At 36.4% G+C, this 23,057-nt stretch overlaps 2 protein-coding genes across 2 annotated transcripts; one reads left to right on the plus strand and one right to left on the minus strand.

Annotated features, from left to right (window-relative positions):
* The first annotated feature begins 1,831 nt into the window (after positions 1–1,831).
* Positions 1,832–3,670, plus strand: LOC110710214 (putative disease resistance protein RGA3). The gene has a single exon (XM_021888486.1). The coding sequence runs from the start codon at positions 1,832–1,834 to the stop codon at positions 3,668–3,670; it is 1,839 nt and encodes a 612-aa protein (XP_021744178.1).
* A 3,538-nt stretch (positions 3,671–7,208) lies between these two features.
* Positions 7,209–17,345, minus strand: LOC110710149 (protein KAKU4-like). The gene is made up of 11 exons (XM_021888407.1): positions 16,591–17,345; positions 14,210–14,277; positions 13,514–13,587; positions 11,896–11,960; positions 11,664–11,794; positions 11,004–11,174; positions 9,011–9,191; positions 8,728–8,792; positions 8,511–8,562; positions 7,973–8,054; positions 7,209–7,862 (listed from the first exon to the last, which is right to left on the minus strand). The coding sequence occupies exons 1-11, from the start codon at positions 16,847–16,849 to the stop codon at positions 7,544–7,546; spliced, it is 1,467 nt and encodes a 488-aa protein (XP_021744099.1). The 5' UTR covers positions 16,850–17,345; the 3' UTR covers positions 7,209–7,543.
* Positions 17,346–23,057: the final 5,712 nt, after the last annotated feature.

Consider the following 23,057-nt stretch of genomic DNA (forward strand, 5'->3'; position numbering starts at 1 on the left):
ATGGGTTTAGAATAACTAAAACTCATACCATATGTTTGGTTGTCAAAGTATAAATTTTAAACCCATACCTCAAACCCATGAGGTGTGGTGTTTAGAAATCCTAGGGGGGAGGTGGGTTTGACTCATTCCATTCTCTTAGGTATCAAATAAAAGGAGTGAATAGTGAGAGATTCAATTCCAAAATTGAGTCAAACACATGGTATTAAGTATCAAATTCCAACCCAATACCACCTTAACCCTATTTCTAATTTCAAACTCATACCACTCTACGAACCAAACGCCCTCTAAGTTCTTAAACTTGCCTACAAAAGTATACCAATTACCAAACGTTATACGAGTACAAATTACAAAAGAAAATGCATCTAGTCAACTAATTTTCATTTAACCAAAAAAAAGAAAAAAAAAAACACTAATTTTCATAAAGAACCAAAACTTTTAATAAGGTTGGTCTATCTAGTACGATTGTGGTTCATAAATCAGTATCGTACTCCATGGTGTGAAGTTGTGAATAATTGACGGGACAAAAAAACTCGAAAAAAAAAAAAAAAAAATAGACGCTCGCTGACGACGCAATTATTAACTCTGTTTTTTCATATTAATCTGGATTTAATTGGCTTGAAATTTATAAGCCTACTCCGTATTAAAAGTTTGCTCCCTCTATTTTTTAAGCGACACATTATGATTTTTTTTCACGATTCACTTGTTAAATTTTCATTTTACTTATCTATTTAAAATTCATGTTGTTGCACAATACGTTCATTCTATTATAATCCGTATTTGTGAGGAATAAGTTTTGTTTCTCATGGATTATGTGTCAAAATCTGAGAGTTCCATCCATTATACATAGGCGGTTTTCACAAGTGAAAACATCACACTATTTTCCAAAATGCTATTATAAAAAACAAAAATATTTCTCATAAGGAGAAAGTGAAGCTTCCTCGATAAAATTAGCTTGGCATAAATTCTATGAACCTATTAAAAGCGAAAGTTCGAAGAAATTACAACTTAATATAATTGTCCCCATTCTTCAGTAGTATCACTAGTGTGAAAATGGAAAAGCAACTTTATAAACAGGGAAAAGTTGAAGAAATTACAACATACTGATAAAGTTGTCCCCCCACTCATCAGTAGTATCACTAGTGTGAAAATGGAAAAGCAACTTAATAAACATGGAAAAGTCGAAGAAATTATAAGTTACTGATAAAATTGTCCCCACTCATCAATAATTCAATATAACAATTATTTACAAGTGTGACAAATTAAAAATCAACGTCAACATGGAAAAGTGGAAGCAATTACAGCTTGCTTGAAAGTGACTTTGTTGATTCAATAATTGAGATGTAAACGATATGAACCACTTATTGTTGTTATCCTAATGTAGATAAACAACGTCCACACTAAAACCAGCCACAGCAAAGAGCAAGATGATCAGGATTCACATTGATAACATTATTTTTCAAAATGCCATTATACAAGAACTGGGTCTCCCTCGATAAAATTAGCTTGGCATAAATTCTGTGAAACTATTAAAAGCGAAAGTTCGAAGAAATTACAGTTTACTGATAAAGTTGTCCCCACTCATCAGTAGTATCACTAGTGTGAAAATGGAATAGCAATTACAGCTTGCTTGAAAGTGACTTTGTTGATTCAATAATTGAGATGTAAATGATATGAACCACTTACTGTTGTTAGGATAACTGTTGAAATACAATTACTTGGATGGTATTTGGTTATCACCCCATTTTCACCATTACTACTTTTACTATCACTCTTCTCCTCTTTCTCGCACAAATTTCTGCAAACCAAATCAAAAATGGACATTGGAACAGCCATGTCTGTTGCTCAAACTTTGTTAGCAGCGCTGGATTGTGATCTGCTCAAAGAGATATTCTCCACTGCTCACTACAAATCCAAACTCAATGAACTCCGTGACACTGTCATAAGAATAGAGGCCGTGCTCAAGGATGCTGAGGCCAAGCAAGAGCTGTCGGAACAAGAACGGCTCTTTATTGAAGAACTCAAGGATGCAGTTTATGAAGCCGATGATCTCTTCGATGAGTTTGTCACTCTTGCTGAGCGGAACCAGCTCACCGAGGGTATCAAGGTTCGTGTGCTTTCTCTTTTTACCAAGTTTGGTACTGCTTACAATATGACTCAGGGGGTGAAGAAGATCAAGAGTAAGCTGGATGCTATTGCTAATGATAAGCGGTTCAGCTTGAGCATTGATCCTAAGCTCATTAAGAATCGAAGGCCTGAGACCTGTTCCTATGTGTATGAAGCTGATGACATCATTGGAAGAGGGCTTGATTTAGAGAAGATTGTTGGTGTGTTACTTGATTCTAATGTTCAGCAAAATGTTTCTTTTCTTTCCATTGTTGGGATTGGTGGGTTGGGTAAAACAGCGCTTGCCCAACTTGTGTATAACGATGAAAGAGTCACAACTGCATTCCCATTAAAAGTGTGGACTTGTGTCTCTGATGAGAATGAGGAGTTGTTGGATGTGCAAGGGGTTCTTGATAAGATTCTAGCGTCGGCCACAGGTGGAAAGAAGATGAATGGGGACTTTACCATGGATGTGCTGCAAAAACAACTTCGAGAACAGCTTCTTGGGAAAAAATTCTTGCTTGTTTTGGATGATGTGTGGACTGAAAATTATGAGCAATGGCAGAATTTGAAGAAATTTTTGATGGGAGGTCAGATTGGAAGTTGGATTGTGGTTACAACGCGCTCACATCGAACTGCGGAAATCATAGGAGAGGGTCTGAAGCATGAGCTAGAAGGCTTGTCAAAGGAAGATTCATTCCGTTTACTTAAAAAAGTAGCATTTGGATCACAACACTCAAACCCTCCCGAAGACTTGCTCAAAATTGGTGAAGATATTGTAGAGGAATGTGCTTTTGTCCCTCTTGCAATTAGAGTGGTGGGAAGTCTTCTCTTTGGCCAAGAAAAAAATATTTGGCTGAAAATTCAAAAGTTGGGATTAGCGCAAATTAATAGAAGCAAAAATAGCATCATACCTACATTGAAGCTGAGTTACTACCAGCTTGAATCCCCACTGAAAAGTTGTTTCTGTTATTGTGCAGTGTTTCGTAAAGATTATGTGATGAAGAAGGATACACTGATAAGGCTTTGGATGGCACATGGCTACATCCCATTGGATGATCCTCAGAGTCCGGAAGATCTTGCTGAGGAATATTTCTCGATCTTGTTGCGGAGATGTTTCTTGCAAGACGTGAAGAAAGACGAAGATGGTAGCATTGAATCATGTAAGATACATGATTTAATGCATGATCTTGCTCAACAAGTTGTGGGAAAGGAGATTTGCAGAGTGGAAACCATGAATGGGGATGTTGACAAAAAAGTTCGCCATCTCTCTCTTATTAGACGTACAAATAATTTCTCTTTTACTAAAAAGAAGAGCCACCTACGTTCATTTCTTCGTGCTAATGAGCCGTATTGTAGTGATGAAAGTTCCAGATCCCTACGTTCATTTCTTTCTTCTCGTCATAAAGAATTCAAGATGGATCAGCTTTGTGTGGCTGCATTAGTAGGTAATTGGAAGTATTTAAGGGCATTGGACTTGCGTGGGTCAAGAATCAAGAGTTTGCCGGGCTCAATAGGTGATCTGATACACTTGAGGTATCTAGACCTCTCACACATTAGTAGGTAATTGGAAGTATTAGAAGCTCTCCCAAGATCTATTACAAAACTGTATACTCTCCAGACTTTAAACTTAAGTTCTTGTAGAAAATTGAAAGAATTGCCAAAAGATTTGAGCAAGTTGGTTATGTTGAGGGTCTTGGATTTAACATATTGTTTTGAGCTGAGGTATATGCCAAGGGGCATGCGTAAGTTGAGTTGCCTTCACACTCTTAATTTGTTTGTGTTGGGAGACATGAGTTCAAGTAAGAATAACTTACTTGAAGGGCTGGAAGATCTAAAAGCTCTAAGTAACTTGAAAGGTTCTCTTGATATCATGGTTCGATATATGAAGACAGGTTATAAAATAAATGGTGGAAAGGAAGGTGGGTGCCTGGGGAACAATGGACATCTGAAAGAAGTGGACATTGATTTCTCCAATAATGAAAGAAAGGAGTATGAAGAAGCAGTGATGGAGGAGTTGCAGCCACATTCTAATCTCAAGATATTTGGTATGGTTGGATATCAAGGTGTGAGAATGCCAAGTTGGGCAAGGGACAATTATAACTTGGCAACCTTTCTCCCTAATCTTGTTAAATTAGAATTTTATAGTTGTCAGCAATTGCAGCATTTGGGACAATTACGACTTCCGCAATTAAAAATATTAAGGTTGGGTGAATGTCCAAACCTAACAGCTATTTTGGAGTGTCCTGCATTGGAAGAGCTAATATTATATTCATTCAATGAAAGATTGAAAATAATACCAATATCAAGGGGAGAGGCCTCACCTTATGAAATTGGTCCCAATTTAAGGAAGGTTGAAATCGACAATGTGGCATGGCTTAATTCACTGCCCATGAACTATTTTCATGATTGTGCAAAGCTTGACATATTTGAGGACAACAAGGTGGAAAGTTTGGGAGAAACTATGGAGGTGTTTCGTAGCTGTTCGGCTTCCCTGAAGTACTTGCAAATTAGAGGTTGCGACAAATTGAAGAGTGTAGTCAGTGGAGGTTTAGAGCATCTCTCTGCCTTAAAGGAGTTAACAATTTACAGTTGCGATAATTTGAATGAATCAGAAGAAGTAGAAAGAGTATCCTTTTGTCAATCTCTTCGCACATTGAGATTGGAAGCTCTTACAGAGATGGTAGAAGTGCCCAATTGGATACAGTACTTGTCTGCCCTCCAAACCCTTCTTATTTACAATTGCAAAAAAGTGGAATCAATGCCAAATTGGATTTCCCAACTCACCTCTCTTAGAGAGCTTGATGTCTGGGATTGTTCAGCACAGCTGAGAGAAAGATGCCAAGAACCAACCGGAGAGGACTGGCCCCACATTCAACACATTCCTTCCATTAAATTCGCGTACTCTGGTTCAACTTTTTGATCTCTGTTGTATAAGTGTATTTCTAGACTTAAGGATTGCATTGCTTTGTTAGTTTGTCAATGAAGAATAATTACTAATTTCCGTGTCCTGTGAATTTCACAATCCTTTTTGCACACCACCTATTTGATGAAATGACTCGCTATCTTGAACACGGATCGGAGTTGCTACTAGCCAGCCATTCTCCTATCAAAAAATTGTAATGTTTTACTTTTGTACTGTTACACCACTATCCAAATGTTCTTGCAATCTTTTCTTTTTTTCTTCTTTTCCAGGTAGATTGTATGACATTATGTCTCAAAATTTGCTAAGTTTTCCTCATGCACTCTTATGTGATTATGAAATAGCTGAGATTCTGATGAACTATTTGCTTCGATATTCTTCATACTTCTTCTTCATACTAATGTTGTCATTCTAGTAATTTGCTAACCCAACTATTTAGTTACATATATGCTGTTATCATTCATACTACCTGAAGGTCCATGGGGTTGGTTAGTTTCTGATCCACTAGACCTCGTATTGTTTCTGAAGAATTTTCATATATTGAATATGCAACTATGTAATGTATACATTGTTAGATCCAACGGTGTAACCGAGCCTCTACCAGCTTTATGGCTGTAAGTGTTTTGATCAGAAGCATCGGACCTGCGTCTCATGTTTTTATTTATTATTTTTTTTTTTTTTTTAATTTTGACTAATAAGCATAGTGCATGCTGTTATCTATCTTACGACCTGAAGGTCCATGAGGTTGGTTTGTTTCGGAACCACTAGGCATTGTACTGTTTCTGAAGAATTTTCATATACAGAGTATTAAATATGCAACTATGTTATGTGTACATTGTTATATCTACCGGTGAAACCGAGCCTCTACTAGGCTGTAAGTGTTTTGATCAGAAACATCAGTCCTGCGTATCATGTTTTTATTTTTGACTGAGAAGCACATTGCACATATAGTTTACTCACACAACTGGCAGTTAGAGGGAAGCAACAGTCCCCCCAAATCCCAGAGATTTGGACTCCCAAAAAGCATAGCGTGAAAGCAAATTTATCAGCATTTTTGCAACTATCCCAATCACAAAGACAAAAGGTGAGATAGGCAACTCCTTCATGGCTGTCGTAGTTGGATTTACTAATAACCATATGTTAAATGGTTCATTATTCAGCAATATCAACCCATCACAAGAGGCAACATTACTCCTTTCGGTCCAAATATAAATGTGATCACTAAGATTAAGCTTGCTAGCAGAAACAATGATTTCTTCACTCCTGTTAAGGGCATTTTTAAAATGGACAGAATAGAAAGAAGCAGAATCATTGGAAACAAGGAGGAGTGATTCTTGTGTTGTTGGGATATGTTTGATTCTATCTAGGTGTGTTTTAATGAAATGGGGAAGTGAAAGAAGAGACTTCCATGGCTTCGACACACACCCGATTGATTTTGAAGGTAGCCGGAAGAGTATGTTGACAATGATGTCTTGTGGAAGCACCTCCCTGTATGCTGGTGATTTGAACTTTTTTGAATGATAAACAGAGGCCTCAGAGGATTAATATACAATCAAAGAAGATTAATTTGAGCATTTAATGGATTGCAGCTAATATAAATTCCCGGTGTTGGTAAAACACTTAAATTACGAGGTGAATACTTTCACTCAAACCTTTTACATTCCTACTGTATCCCAAGATTCAGGCTCTCCCAAATGCAACTGCAAGTGAGGATTGTCTTTCACTCTTTTGTTCACATCGCTTAGTATGTTATTTAACTCCGTAACATATACTACGGAGGAACATTGAAATTACTCCGTATTATTTTAAAAGATAGATAAATAAAAAGTACATGTATTTAAACATTTTTAGGTGGTTGCTCGTATAAAATGCTGAAATTGGCCTATTTACTTAATCGCTGTAGTAAAATTAATTAATTATTTATTGGCTGACCTCAAATCGTTGAGACTAAAATTTGCAATGTCGTGTGTTCTCCCTTTATAATTAACTAGATGAAACCCGTACGATGCATGTTTATTTGTAATTTTCAAATAAAATATTTTACTAAATATATATTTATCTACTTGGTATACCTTTATTTATTTAAGTTAATGTGACAGCTTATAAGGAAAGGAGAAGGCTAATTAACAGAATTATAAACAGTTACCAACTAACTATGAAAAGATGAGGATAAGACCAAAAGTTGAGATTATTCGTGCAATTATTCCTTTAAATTAAGATTAAAGAGTTTTTCAAGCTTCCAAATGTTGGACTAATCATTGAGAAATTAAATCATGTGGGAATCATCCCATTAACTACACAAACCATCATGTAATCAAGCACTCTGCTGAGATACAAATTGCCCACTACAAAGGACCTATAATTACCGCGATTGGACTGATTGGAGGCTGATAAATTACTGCTACAAGTCCGCTTCAAAGTTCAAACCCTACAGATGCTCTCTATCTGCGTTAAGATTACGTCTACACTAGCATACAAGGCATGATACAAATGGAGTTACAATTTGGAGTCAGTGATTCATTTACCCTTTCCTCTGCCTCTCCGTGTGTAACCTCTCGATTTTCTCTCCTTTTGTGTGTCCTTGACTATGGATGCTGGGCTATCTCCTGCGACCGGCTGGCTGAAATTTTGTGACAGTTCCTCCTGTTGCATGCTAGAGCTGTTTGGGGAACCATTAACCACAGCATCAGTTGGTATGTCAATAACTGGCTCCTCTTGAGGGTTTAAGTTATCTTCCATATGAATATCATGCTCTGCTTGGCTTGAATCAACCAAATTCCCATTTTCTCCTTCAGATGGCCTTGCCTCATTAGCAGTGTCCTGTCCTTGAGCCAAACTGTCCAAAAGATGAGATATGGATATGATAAGGTTTTCTTTCCATTATAATTCTTTTTTGAACATAGATAAAATTTTCTCAAGAAAGTGTACAAGTTACGCCTGACTCACCCAGATGCAGAACACCCATAGCCATTTTCTGCTGTTGTGTCCTTCAACTGCTTCACTTCATCATTATCATTCTGCGTCAACTCTAACACATGTAGCATAACATAAGAGTTAGGTGACGACAAACAACAGATTATTAATATATTTCTACTTTAACAAGCATGGTGGACTGCTGTCCTCCAAAGGAGAGGGGGGAGGGGGGGTTGGGAGTCTGAATCATTGAAGCAGCTTCTAAAAGCTAACATCCTTTGCACAAAATTATAACAGTTCCAAATTATAGTCAACGAAGCTTTTCTACTACCAAATATGCCAATACTTTAATCCTTACACAAAATCTCATTAGTAGATTACAAATGAAGAAGTTCTATTCCTCTTTTCCTTCATAAATAAGACACTTGCTCCACATTTTTTCTTATTATCAAACCAACCATAAAAAAAGAAAAAGGCTGACTTCCCATCATGTATTTTCTTTCTTTTCATCCAACATTATGTGTATACAGCTGACTAATAAGTAATGCCCTAAAGAGAACAAAAGTGTTACCAGCAGCTTCCTGGGACTCTTGGTGCTCCACAGATTGAATAGCCTCACCTTCCTTCAAAACACAATTTTTAAGAAAATCAAAATATATACAATACAAACCAGAAACTTCCCTCAATCACACCCGACAGCCGCCCCCCCCCCCCCCTCCCTCCCTCTTATCTGCCCCAAAGATAAGTACAATTATTTTTATTTTTTTTCAGATCTATCAAGTACAAACCTGGCTGACTCTGTAAAGAGTACTTGTTTCATTTTCTGGCTTATCATGCAAAGACTCTGCAGGGCCTGAAAATAGAGTCAAAATTAGTTTAAAGATTAAAAGGTCCTGTTGAAAGCAGAGTAAGCAAATTGCTTAGCTTAAAATCAGTCCATATCTATCATTTAGTCCAAAAGGTAATATTCCATTAGGGTCACGATAATATACTCGCATCACATTACATTTAATGCTGTAGTAAATGCTTCAATGAAACTACATGCCAGCGAGTACAGGATTTACAACTGACCTGCCCCTTCCTCAACTGCTTTATTCAACACTGAATCTTGAGGCAGATTACTTTCAGAAGAAAACAGAATGGTCTTTGTCAGTGGTGCAGCAGCTAATAACTCTTCTGTAGCTTTAGAGCGCACTCTTCGAATTTCTTCCAATAAATTCCAAGAACCAGATTTAAAAGAACTCCTTTTCATCTGCACGCACATAATATTCCAAAAAAAAAATTAACAAGAGGAATAACTATATGTTACTAACTATTCTTTTAGTACAAGTAATACTTCAAACACATGTTGAAGATAACAGAAATAGGAAGCAATAATGATCAGTAATTCAATGGAGCAATACCAAAAAAAAAAAAAAAAAAACCAATCATATAAAATCCCACAAACAAAATTGCAAGACTGCATCACATGAAACATGATTGATTGTGACATAAACTATATCAAGCAAGGACAGGACAAGACAAGACCGTATCAATTTTACGAATTAAAAACACCATATACTTATTCTAAATTCTAGATGGCAACCTATTTTACCAGATTGAGAAGTACTATAATAAACTGTGCTATGTATTGTAAATCAAACCACGATAGTAAAGAAAATATTAGATTGAAGCTCTAGAGTAGTCGTTCACAAAACTAAAGGAATCACAAGCAGGATTGGCTACTGATTGGACAAAAGATTAATCTCACAAGTGAGTACGACAAGAACAAGTCAAATGTCCTCATATGAAGATTGTATACAAGGGGGAAAAAGTAAGAAATTGTAGAACTGAAGGAGAAGCAGAAACCAAAATAAATCTCCTATGTCCTAACTTTAATACCTATAAGCACAACTACGAGTTAATTGATTTCTCTCATAGAGGCTTTAAGAGAAAAATATCCTGATCCGTGTAAAGCTGGAAATAACCTACTGGACCTAACGTTTATGCAAGTCCAAACACAAGTCGAGAATGGAAATTCAAAGGAGCAAACGACAAGAAAAAAAGACTTATTTCCCAAATGCATAAAGCTGTATTCAAGATGTGGGTTAAGTACATAATTTTCTCGTAACAAGTTGAAATATTATAATTAAGGAGTACTTAAACTCCAGAAACAAATATCTCAACTGAAGGTCTATTCCCCTTCTCTGTTGACTAGATGAAGCTCGGAAGGAAGAAATTCAATACGCAAGAGGGCAAGAGCTAAAGAAGAGGTCCACCCGTCCTCTTTAACTCTAGGGAGCATATGTCCCCGCCCCAATAATCCTGGGATGTGCTTAAGTAAGGGGTGTCATGCTGAACGGGTCTATCACAGCATGAGCTAAACCAGCCTATAATGCGGATTAAGCAGGCACTTTTCTCTTTTCACTTGATGTGTGTCGATTTCCTTAGCACAAGCACCAAGACAGCAAGCGATATGCCCCTTTATGGCTTACCTTGTGAGTTAGCACAATGAAAAGGAGTTCAAAGTCAAGTACTTCAAAATTGGAACAATGGGACAAATGTCACTTGCCAAGCATTATAAGATACAAGGCATCAAATTTTATGAGGCCAATGGCGATGACCTCCAATACCGTCCCCAAAGAAGAAAAAAAACAAAGGAAAAAAAAAGATAATGTTGTCTCTCCTAATTCATATTAAGCATAGCACACTAGGGATATGAAATACTTCGTAAATATTTTGTTCACCCAGCCTAAATCCATATGTATAAATCTAAAACACAAAATGGCAATCACTTGAGAGAGTAACCAGCAAGCAAAAATGTTCTTAGCAAAACAATAATAAATCTTCAGCATAAAAAACAAAAATAACACTGCCACAAAAACAAACACCACCCAAAGGAAAACCTAACAACTCATTCTGTCTCTTCAAGCAAAAAAAAAATCCTAAAGTAGGAGAAATTCAGGGAAACACAATTATACATAACATTCTCAAAATATGATTGTCAAAGTAGCAATAAAAAGTAACTGAATCGTGAGTTCCTTTGAAGGCAGCAGGATAAGTTAACAAAAATCTAATATAATACCTCAGAGCTGCGTAAGGTTGACATCGGTGTTTCTTCCTTGAAATGTAGCATGCCCAACGGTGATGAAGATCCAGCCTCAGCTTGCTTCAAAGTCGGAGATGCCCAGGCAGGACGATTCTGCATATATGATCTTGCCATATCCACAGGGGACCCCTTCTCACTTCTGGAGATCTAGTTCGATGAAAGGATATGATAGCATGTTACCCGCGAATGGTATACATAGCCGGTATTAAAATTCAAAATAACAAGCCTTAACACAAATTGCTGTGTGCTCATATAGATAGCCGAAATAGTAATACATATTACATAAGACAACATTTTGTCTGAGTAACATTGTTATAAGGAAATCCTCCAGACATCACAGCACTTCCACCCTCGAAAGCATTAAAATTGAACAATTATACCAAAATACCTATGCCCACATATCAGTCAGTAACTCAGAACCTAATAGCAACCAAGTTTAGGACACTCATGAACATATACAGCAAACATAAGGTTGTACAAAGTAAATCATAAACACACGCAGGTCAAAGACGAGTATATCCAGATTATAAATTCAGTTAATCAACACACAAAAGCTGAACATCCAGGCAACCTTGTTAAATTTTGATAACATATCAACGTAAAGACATTGACAAGATTTGTAGAAAAGATACTGACTTGGAATGGTGACGCCACATTTGCCGAATCAAGCTCCATCTGAAACTTTTTCTTTGAGCCTGATCTTTTCTCCTGCAGCCATTTCCTGGCTTCCATAATTGCTGAGGTCCGCATATTTGGAGTAGTTTCACCTAGAGGAAAAAAAAACAGGAAAAAAAAAAAACAATTGTATCAGGCAATTACGTAGACATTGCTGTCAATATCAGGATCAAAATCTTGCAAAGCAATTTACCAAAAGTTCCATTGCTGTCCACTATACGAGACCTGACAAGTTTTATCAATTCATTTGCTTCTTTCCTGGTCAGAGAAAACATCAACTGACATGAACATACAACTCCAAATTGAACTGTAGCATATTAGATGGTATAACTATCATCACAGAATTAAATGTTGAGTAAACTGATAAAAAGATATGAAGTCGACCATATCTGCTGTAAATGCCAGACAGCAAAATGGGGAATAAGTTGATTCAGTCAATTGTTGCCCTGAGGCCAATGTCCAGTAACAATTATGCATATGATATCCTTAAGTATGCTTATAAAGTAATTGTATTGCTATTTTGAGATAAACTATTCTTAAGCTTGCTAAGATAGTTAGTATAATCATACAAATTCAAACGTTAGACATCATATATCTAATAAAGGCAGTGAGTGGGAAAAACGTAGAAGAATAATGAAAGAATAGGGAACTGTCAAGCCATATTAATCCAGTAGAGAAGCATTTACAATCCCCCAAGGCATAAAGGGAAATCGCCATTTTTAATGCCTCAAAATATATTGTATGTAATAGAGTAGCAAATCTGATATGTGTAATTATATGATTGAGCAGAAATTTATGGCTGCAAGCTTGAAATTATATTAAAACTTGCTGATGGCTTCTTACAAAAGGTAGTAGGTTTAGCCTACAAATCTCAAATTAGTGATTTTAGGTCACCACTCTCAAAATAGTGACTTGAGGTCACAACTCTCAAAGAATTTACTCCAAAAATTCAGCCTCTTTCTCCTTTCTCCCCTCACTCTATTTATACTAATGATAAAGACTATTAACCTGATAATACTAGACTTCCCAATTTGCCCCTCCTAAAGTTACTCTAGTACATTGCAGAGAAGGCATTTTTCCAACACTTGTCAAACTTATATTAAAAAATTATCAGCATTTAGTGGCATATAACAATGCAGAGAACAGACTAATCCATGATCCATTCATCCACCATTAATGTTGTCAATTCTATAGTCCATTAAGTAGTATATCTGCATATGCCCTTGAGCATAAGTATAGTGCATTGTCTAGCTGTAGGGTCCTATGTTGTCAACTCTAGTATATTGAGTATGGCCCTAATACATTGGAATCAGTTATTTTATATTTGGCATAACATGAATATGAGTCAATGAAATGACCTTTTAAAAAGCTACAATCAAATAATACTGTCTATAGTCATACATAAACCACATTCACTTCATGAATAACTTAATTGCAATTAGTAATAAATCATTTTCCTACTAAACAACTAATATTAATAGATATTGTGGAAAGAAAGGGAGGGGAATAGGGGATAGACGAAGGGTAAACAAAAACAAAGGTTAGGGGAAGGAAGATGTGAACTTGCATATTTTTTCCAAATCTTTCATTGAAATGATTTGGTTTAATAAAAAGGAAGGAAAATGGATCCCTTCCAATTTTGCACCCTTCCCATCCCCCAAATCATACCCAAAGGTCCCAAGAGGAAAGATGAATCCTTAACTTTTCTTCCCTCCCTTTTCCTTAAAATTATCCTTATCCAAACACATTGTACATGCGGACCAAGAAGCTTCAAATAGAAAAATAAGCAGAATTCTGCAATAATTTTGTACCTTGAATATGTCTCTTCAGTAACCAACTGTTCAATTGCAAGCTTATTATCACTCTTGCTGGATAGAGACAGCACCTAAGAAATGAAATACAACACGTCAGCTCTCATCTTAGCCCTAAATTTTAGTACCGCTAGAGGTTGCAAATACTCATGAAAGGTAACAAGAGGCAAATTATGGACAGTAGAATACACCCATTCAAGTCCCAAATGCACACTATAGCTCTAAGTAAGCAAAGGACAAACCCTTATTAGCTTGAAGCAACCTAAATTTGATTGCTAACTATTGTGCCAAAACCTCGGCCAGATTATATGTATAACCCCCCCCCCCCAAGATACACACACGCACATGCACACCTAATAAAAGCAGGGGCATGAAACTCAAACCCCCATATGGATATATACAAAATCAAAGCACGCGCGCACACACAAGGTGTCAATTTACAATCCTAATAAAAACATGGGCAATAAAACTCAAACCACCATAAGGGTATGTACAAAATCAAAGCTCTAAAGATTAATCTAAATAAAGGCTAGAATTGCACAACCATCCATCATAGATTACAAAAATAGAAAAATTACCTTCAACTGCGGATGAAATGTAACAGCTTACATATTCATACAGCTATATAAAATTACTAAAACAAATTAAATCAAGGCTTATGAATTGCAAAAAACAAGGAATTAAATAGAATCTAACCTTATCTAGTCTATCATCCTCTTGAAATGAGATGTCATTCCCAATCTTCTCCTCCTCGTCATCATTATCTGAAATCAAACAAATCCTGTGGTTTTGATTGCGGATAGAGACAAAGATAAACAATCCACTCCACAAAAACTTCAGAATATAATCACACTACTTAGCACTAGTTAAATGCAGAGAATAAGAAAAGTAGCCCCCACAATGTAGCTGCAGCAATGATGAAGACTGGTGCACATAACAATATATAAGTTTTTTTACTTATGCTAAGATACCCTGGATGCTTGGACAGTAAAAAAAAAAAAAAAAAAAAAAAAAAAAAAAAAAAAAAAAAAGAATATAATGACTCCAAATTAACAGAACTGAAAGCCATAATCATTCAGAAGAATCAAGATGAGACAAACCATCAACTTGTGGAAGCATCAGGAAAAACAAACCAATGCCTCTTTGCACCAATTTAACAATGTACAAGAATTTTAACCAAACGAATAAAGGTCATTGTTTAATATAAATAAATAAATAATACCGTCTCTGTTTAATTTTGTTTGTCCCATTTGAAATCTTGGAAGATTATAATGCAAATAGAATCTTATACTATAATGTCTTTTCTATTCTTCAAAAATAGTCATGTTGGATCTTTGTTAGATTAATTTCAATTTTTGTTTTCAAATATGTAAATTTTATAATTTTTTGTAATAAATAACTTGAAATATATTAGCTATAATATTGCATTGAAAATTGTGCAAAAAAGCAAACATTAAAAAACAAAGGGAGTGACAATAACAATAACAAAATATATAGATTTGTCAAGTGTAGAATGAAGGATACATTCAGGCATTGTTCGACAAATGAATTCGGCCAACTGTAATGTTGGTTTCTGGGATTAATTTAGTGCCATAATCATAGATTAACAAAATAGATGGATAAATGAATAAATAAACAACTTGAATTATGAATAGCCGACTCGCCAGCTTTTCTAGCCAAAAATGGTTGCTCATTTCAAAATTTACCCGCAAACAGCGACCAATCCTTTACCTATTTGGAAAAACCTAGAAAAGATGGTTACAATACACAAACAGGATATCATATCATATTTAATTATAAAAACACTGTAAAGGTATATGTCTCACATTCACATCAACTCATGAGAAATGTGATCTATGGCACTTGGTGGAGTGACTATCTTAAGCACAGGAGCACAACCTCGTTTGCTACACATTACATCTTCAAGCATCAACAGCCTAAGAACCTAATACTCTTATATACTGTGATAGAAAACAAAAGCAAAATAGTCCCCCCCCTCCCTTCCGGTATACAAGGACAGAGGATCAAATCTGCATCCCTCCCCCCTTTCATAAAGTGGCCTACCCCCTAATAGTACAATGTACACTGCATCTTTGTGCAACTCTGATCTGTAGTCTTCCAGAAATAAACCTGGCTACGAGACAAATTGACAGCTAGCACAGCCCTTGCTTCTTCATATTAACTTGAAACTCAACTACTCTAGCCATTTATGCCAAGAGCAACCATTTTACTTCTAACTCTGATAATCACATATTTGAGTAACACTATTCCTCCAAGAGAGAAAGTTTCAACTTATAAATTTTTATGCTTTTTCTTAAACATCAATCCTAGAACAAAAATGAAACAAACTTTGCACCTCATCAGCTAGATTCCAATGACAATCTAATACATTATTCTGTTATTGTAGGTAGCTATTAATTCTTCTGCACTGTCTTCTCTTTCGATTCAACTCTAATGCATCAAAAAGCCATGACTTCAAAAAGGCCACTACCCATTTCTTATTGCACATGACTTCAAGCTTTGAGAGCATGAGCTCCATAAAGGCCATGTTCGAAATCCCCAACAACATGGCAAACCAGCCACTCGTCTCTTTATCCAGGCAACTCCTTTCACAAATGTCAACACACCGACCCTAACCATAACAAAGTGACTAACTTGATTAAATTAATGCCGTGAGGCATTCGTCACACCTCCGGCCACCAAACCAAGACTACCAGATAATTTTACCAAGGCTCCATAAAAAGCTAACCAAATGTAGAAATTTAAAAATTCATCAAAAATAGAAATTACATGCAAAGTTTCCTCTTTGCATAACATTCAAGCAATAATCCAACACATTCCGAAACCCGAATCTGAATACCCCTCCACCCAATCAAAATACTCCTACATTACAAATTTTTAAAATCTCAAACGGCTTTTCAGATGCATAATCTTCAGCAAATTTCCACAAAATCAAACTACACAAACATAAAACCAATCAAACCATCAAACATTCTTTCACCACCTCCATTTCCCCATCCTCAAACCTCAAACAATCAACAACACAAAAACAAAAAATCCAACAAAATCAAAATTACCAGAAGAATTTCCATCAGAGGAAGAAGACGACGACGAATAATCATTCGCGAAAAACGAAAGAATCTTTCCAGCACCAGAAGCAATGACTTTTGCAGGATAAATCAAACCAGAAAGCCAATTAGGGTTTTCAGGGTCGTCGGAAGGCGGAGGAGAAGGAGATGGTCGAGAATACGGAGTGCTTCGAACTCGCCGGTTCTTCAATATTTTCCCTCCGACGCCACCGCCGTCGGCGGTTCGCCGGGAAGAGGTAGTCGCCATTTTTTGGAGGAGAGAGAAAGTTGAACAACGACAACGAACTGTGGAATGCAACGGTTTTGGTTTTCGGATGAGAGAGAAAAAGAGGGTTCAGATTTTATTTTATTTTAATATAATTTATTTTTGTAATGTTTGTTTTTATTTAACTGTTTTTTTATGTTTTTTATTTTTTTGGGTTGGGGGAGTTTTGGTGTAGTGTAGCCGTTGGTGAGCGTGTGGTTTGAAGTGGATTTCGGGCTTTTTGTTTTTCTTTTTGGTGTGGGGGAGGGGTATTTTAGTAATTTGGATCGTTTGTGGTAGTGAAGGAGAGGTATGGAGCAAATTTTGGAATCCACTTTCATGAGATTAAGGTGTTGGAATAACGTTATTGCTAATCACCTCAAAGTAGACATGTCTGGTCGAATTCAAATTAGATTTTGGGTAGTGTTATAAAAAAAACTATCTCAAGTTTTATTGTAAAAGCATATTATCATTGCAAAATATGATAATAGATCAAATCTAGTCGAGTTCAGGTCACTTGGGTTATCTCTCGATAAATTCATATCAAATTCAAGTCGAATCGGGTTAACAAGTCAGGTTAGAGATTGACAAATCTACCTCTAAGATATTGAAAGACATTAGGTTTATTTGATTCATGTGGATTTTACTTAACAAATGTACTAATATTTTAGGAAATTGTGTTAGGAACTACCCCATAAATGTTCTGTTTTGTGAACAAATACCGGGTTTTATGTAAAAACTTTATCTATCAATATTCTCTAACGGAATCCGTCCAATTTTTTCGTTTGTGGAGCCCATAATTACTTTTCACCGCCTAATTATCCCGCCCTTCCCAGCTACATGCCTCCTCCCTTATCCTTCATTAGATTTCCCTCCATTTTCCTTTCACCTTTCACTTTCTTTAGATTAATCTAATCTAATCTTATTGCTCCAAATTTCTCCTCTATTTCAATAAATTAACAGGTTTTTATGTCCTTTTTTTCTCTTAGACACTATCTCTTTCTTACTTATCTTCTTGCTTTGTGTGGGTAAGTCCGTGTTAGTGACTCAAAGTAATGTTATGGACAAAGTAATGTAGTAATTGATATGAAATTGTGACGTTTTCATCGATTAATTGAAGCGATAAACCCTAAACCCCAAAAATGCAAAACCCCTAATCTAATTTAAACCTTAAACACTAGAAATTCAAATCCCCTCACTCAATTATATTGAAGCCATAAACCCTAAATTGAATCCCTAATTATGATAAGAGAAGGTATTGGGTGCGGACTGACGCATGCTTGGTTGATATATTTTACTTGTTGGCTAATATGTTTCATGTGTTGGCTGATATGTTTCATTTATTGGATGATATGGTTTTTATGTTGGCTAAAATATTCCTTTTGTTGGCTGATATGTTTTTTTTTTTAATTATTGATATGCTTCTTTTGTTGGCTGCTATCAGACAACATTTGGCTAACATATTTCTTTAGTTAGCTGATATCTTTATTTTGTTAGCTGATATGTATATTTTAATTGTTGGCTTATATGTTTCATATTGTTGGCTAATGTGTTTATTTTGTTGGCTTACCTGTTGCTTTTGTTTGCTAATTTCATCCTTTTGTTGGTTGATATGCTTCATTTGTTGGCTGATATGTTCCTTATGTTGGCTAATATGTACATTTTCTTGGATGATATGTTCCTTTTGTTGGTTGTTATGTTTCATTTGTTTGGCAAATATGTTCCTTGTGTTGACTGATACATTTTTATTAATGTTTGATATGTCTCGAATATTGTCTGATATCAAACATTAATTGGCTAATATGTTCATTTAATTTTAATGGCTAATATGCGTCATTTGTTTGCTATTATGATTAACTACATACAACATATTTTCATTTCCTTCTCTCTCCGATCCTTTTTCCCTCCTCTTCCTCTCTTTTTTTCTCATAACCAACATACAAGATTTGTGGCTAGTATGTTCTCATTAACAACAACAAATTCCATTTCCTCCCCTCTCCCCTTTCCCCCTCTTCCTCACTTTCTTTCTCGTTAACAACTTACAAGATTTATGATTGATTTGCTCTCATTAACAACAACAAATCAGCCACAAATCCTCACGCCACCCCACCCTACCGATCCCACTGTCCATCAAACCCACCGCACCACCAACCGCCACATCACCAGTCAAACCCACCAACCACCGCATCACCAGCCGACCCCACCATGCAACCACCGAACCCACCAACCCACAAACCCCTTGTCTTTTCTCGCTCAAGCCGACCCCGCGTAGCCACCACCACATCTACCTTAAGCCGAAGCCGCCCACCACCACCTCTACCTTAATCCGACGTTGTGCCATTAGCACCTCAATTGCAAGTTCTTTTAGGTTTTTTTGGATTTAGGGTTATTTATTTGTTTTAATTTGTGATTTGTTTTGATTTTAGGGATTTCGTTTTTTCTTAGTATTATTTGGGGATTTTGGGGATGTAGATCAAGATTGTGGTTCAATGTGTTTGATTTTGCAGGTAGTGGAAGGATGGAGTGTCGCTGGTGTTACCTTTTTGCTGCAAGAACTATTAGGTGCGGACTGCCGCACCCAACAGTTGTGTTATGATGATTGAAGTAAATTAAAACCACTAAAATGATTACATTGCCAACGAATTACAACAATAACTTTAAAAAATTACTTGATTTGGTGATGAGTAAATTGTGTTCAATTGTTCGAATTTATGGTTCTTGGATTTTTGGTTGTGACTGGAAAAAAAAAAACACAATATTACGAGTGTTAAAATAGGTGGGAAAAGAGTTAATTGCGTGGAAAAACATAACTATGGACCCTACAAACGAAAAAATTGGACGGAAACTATTAAAGGGTAATGCTAGATTAAGTTTTTACATCTTAGGGGTAGTTGTTTACGAAAAAAATCGAGTAGTTGTTCACAAAACATGTTATACCGTTTATGTGGTAGTTCTTGAAAAATTTTCATATATTAACTTTGATTATTGGTTCTCTTCAATTTATTTGATCTGGGGAATCTATAAGATATTGTTGCAGAGAATAAAAATATTGTCAACAATATATCAATTGAATTAGATTAAGACTTACCTTGTAATTAAAACTCATTATAGGCCTTTCATAGAAAGTTTTTTTTAACCCCGATATGGAAGATAGCATGAAGAAATTAAAACTAATCCTTATTTTGTTTGAATAGCAAAAATATTTCATTAATTAAAAGTCATACGACATCTACAATAAAGATTCGACGTTAACAAATACATAAGATATTGAATCAAATAAAATTTTCCTTCATAAAAACTACGATCGTCGAGTAGATCTTGCATCGTGGAACATCTCCCGCTTATATCGGTGGAAAATACAGCTTTGTTGGAGAGACAATATAACGATCCTTTGTAGCCGTGAGATGTTTTCCTTCTGATTCATATGTCTGTATTCGAAAACTTGATAACTTTTTCATCAATGAAATAATTTCACGACAATCCATTAGATCTAATATCATGGATTCAAAACTAAGAAATTTCTTCCTCGAAAAGAGGAGATAAACCTTGTCTTTCGAAGGAGGTCGAAAAACCCTTGTCTTTCAAAGGAGATCGAAAACCCTTTCTTTCGAGGGAGAAAAGATCCTCCCAAAAGGAGGAAGCATTATTATAAACCTAAAAAACTTTAAAGAAACAAGGATTGGGGCTTTTCACCGGTTAAACCGATGAAAGCCCCTTCAAAATTCAACAATGGAGGCTAGGGTTTTGGAGAGAGGAGAGAATTGTTTGCGGCGTAATTTGTTTTTATTTATAAATCTACCTAATAGTTGATTTTAGTTGTAATTAAAACTAATCCTTAAAGATTGTGTTTTTAGCAAAATTGAGCCTTATTTATTCAACTTTGATCTATAACAAATACTTTTTTACTTCTATTTTCGATGTATGGTTTTTAGTTAATTAATTTAGTCATAGGAAAATGAAACTTAGCTTTTATGGACTTTTTTTTCTTTGGGAAATTCTATTTGGTGGCCTCGTGGTTTTAAAAATTCCACATGGAAGACAAACTTTTTTTTAAGTCTCTGTAGTGACCTCGTGGTTTTGCATATTTGACTATAGTGGCCTTTTTTAGGTTTATGGCTAACCTTTTTAGCTAAAATGGTTAATCTTTTGATTTTTTTTTAAAAATAAATTAATTTAAAAAATAAAATAAATAAATTAAAAAAAAAATCCACCATCAACTACCACCCTTCTTCCCTGCCACCACCAACCCCACACCCGCCGACGCCCAGACCCACCCTCGCCGGCGTGCATGCTTTCCCAGCCGTCGCCAATCCCCCCTAAACCACCACCCCATCCCCGAAACCCCCTCCCTCTCTCACCGAAACTCCATTAAAAACCCTTCCCTCACCTCAAAAACCCCAACTGGCCCTCCTCCCACCTCGAGAAAACCCGTCGCCCCTCCCCCCACCACCGCGCCACCACAAACCAGTAGCCACACCTCTTAATAAGCGGTAGCAACCACAAATCAAAGCAACAAAGCATAAACTCGTCGCCGCTTATTCAGAGGTGTGGCTGCTGGTTTATGGTGGCGCGGTGGTGGGGGGAGGGGCGACGGGTTTTCTCGAGGTGTGAGGAGGGCCGGTTGGGGTTTTCGAGGTGAGGGAAGGGTTTTTAATGGAGTTTCGGTGAGAGAGGGAGGGGGTTCCGGGGATGGGTGGTGGTTTAGGGGGGATTGGCGACGGCTGGGAAAGCATGCACGCCGGCGAGGGTGGGTCAGGGCGTCGGTGGGTGTGGGGTTGGTGGTGGCAGGGAGGAAGGGTGGTAGTTGATGGTGGCTGGTTTTTTTTTTTTTTTTTTTAATTTATTTATTTTATTTTTTAAATTAATATATTTTTAAAAAAAAAAATCAAAAGGTTAACCATTTTAGCTAAAAAGGTTAGCCATAAACCTAAAAAAGGCCACTATAATCAAATATGCAAAACCACGAGGTCACTACAGAGACTAAAAAAAAAGTTTGTCTTCCATGTGGAATTTTTGAAACCACGAGGCCACCAAATAGAATTTCCCTTTTTCTTTTGATTCGAGGACGGCTAATGCACACAGTGCATACTAGACCTGGCAGTCCTGACCCAGACCCGATGACCCGACCCGAATGACCCGAAATTGACCCAAAAGCATTGACCCGAAAATGACCCGTAACCCGAAATTGACCCGACCCGACCCATACCCGACCCGAAAATGGAGTTGACCCGATCCTGACCCGACACCCGAACTGACCCGACCCAAAATTGACCCGATACCCAAAATGTCCCAAACTAAAATTACCTTATAATTGAACCTAAAATGTCTTGTACCAAAAGTAACTCAAATTGTTCATATTCAACCGTAGCTAAGGTCATAAACTGAATTGATAGTTTCTATTATAACAATAACAAAATATATACTCAGAATAAAATTATTCATTTGAGCTTGATTCACAAATGAAACAACCCACACATGACGTGACCAGATTTTGACCTGACCCGAACATGACCCGACCAGATTTTGACCTGACCCGAATATGACCCGAAATTGACCCGACCCGAAATTGACCCGATACCTGACCCAAAGTTGACCCGAAACCCGAATCGACCCGACCCGAATGTTAGCTGACCCGAAAGTGACCCGAACCAGACCCAACCCGAATGACCCATTTCCCAGGTCTAGTGCATACGTGATACGATATAACTAACCATGCTCAGGAAGCTTTTTCAGCTTGACTTTGAAGCACGGGTTGATGTCAATAAGCACCACAATCTCAACTTTAACCGAGTTGAGATCGAACTATTCACGAATAGGCTATACTCATTATCACCCCTAATTACAACATACAAGCACCAAATGAAACTGCAGTACGACTACTTCATTTTTTTTAGTTGACACGTTTTGACTTTAGCATTATTCACACACCTTCTTTTAATCGTACTTGTGATTTTTTTTAATGAAAATTATAATTATGTGGGATCATGTTAGAATCGTCACAATATATATCTTAGTATTAACTTTTTATAATTTCTACTTACGATAATTTTAACACAAACTTTAAAAAAATCGGGTGTACAATAATTATTGTACATCCATTATAAAGATCTTTTAAAGTGATCAAAAGTTACCCATGAAATGAATAAAAGTTACCCCAATATGTATAAAAGTAACCCAATACAAATAAAAATAATCTACGTTTTATTGGTAA

Source organism: Chenopodium quinoa, unplaced genomic scaffold (genome assembly GCF_001683475.1).
Source record: "Chenopodium quinoa cultivar QQ74 unplaced genomic scaffold, ASM168347v1, whole genome shotgun sequence".
Classification (NCBI taxonomy): domain Eukaryota; kingdom Viridiplantae; phylum Streptophyta; class Magnoliopsida; order Caryophyllales; family Amaranthaceae; genus Chenopodium; species Chenopodium quinoa.

Bases quoted from the DNA above. Each gene is read 5' to 3' on its own strand.
- LOC110710214 (XM_021888486.1), top strand. From the start codon at position 1,832: ATGTCTGTTGCTCAAACTTTGTTAGCAGCGCTGGATTGTGATCTGCTC.
- LOC110710149 (XM_021888407.1), bottom strand. From the start codon at position 16,849: ATGGCGACTACCTCTTCCCGGCGAACCGCCGACGGCGGTGGCGTCGGA. The intron at 13,588-14,209 runs GTTAGATTCTAT...TTCATTTCTTAG, and splicing joins AGGATGATAGACTAGATAAG to GTGCTGTCTCTATCCAGCAA. The intron at 8,563-8,727 runs GTTTGTACTTGA...TGTGTTTTGAAG, and splicing joins CTCTTTACAGAGTCAGCCAG to GAAGGTGAGGCTATTCAATC.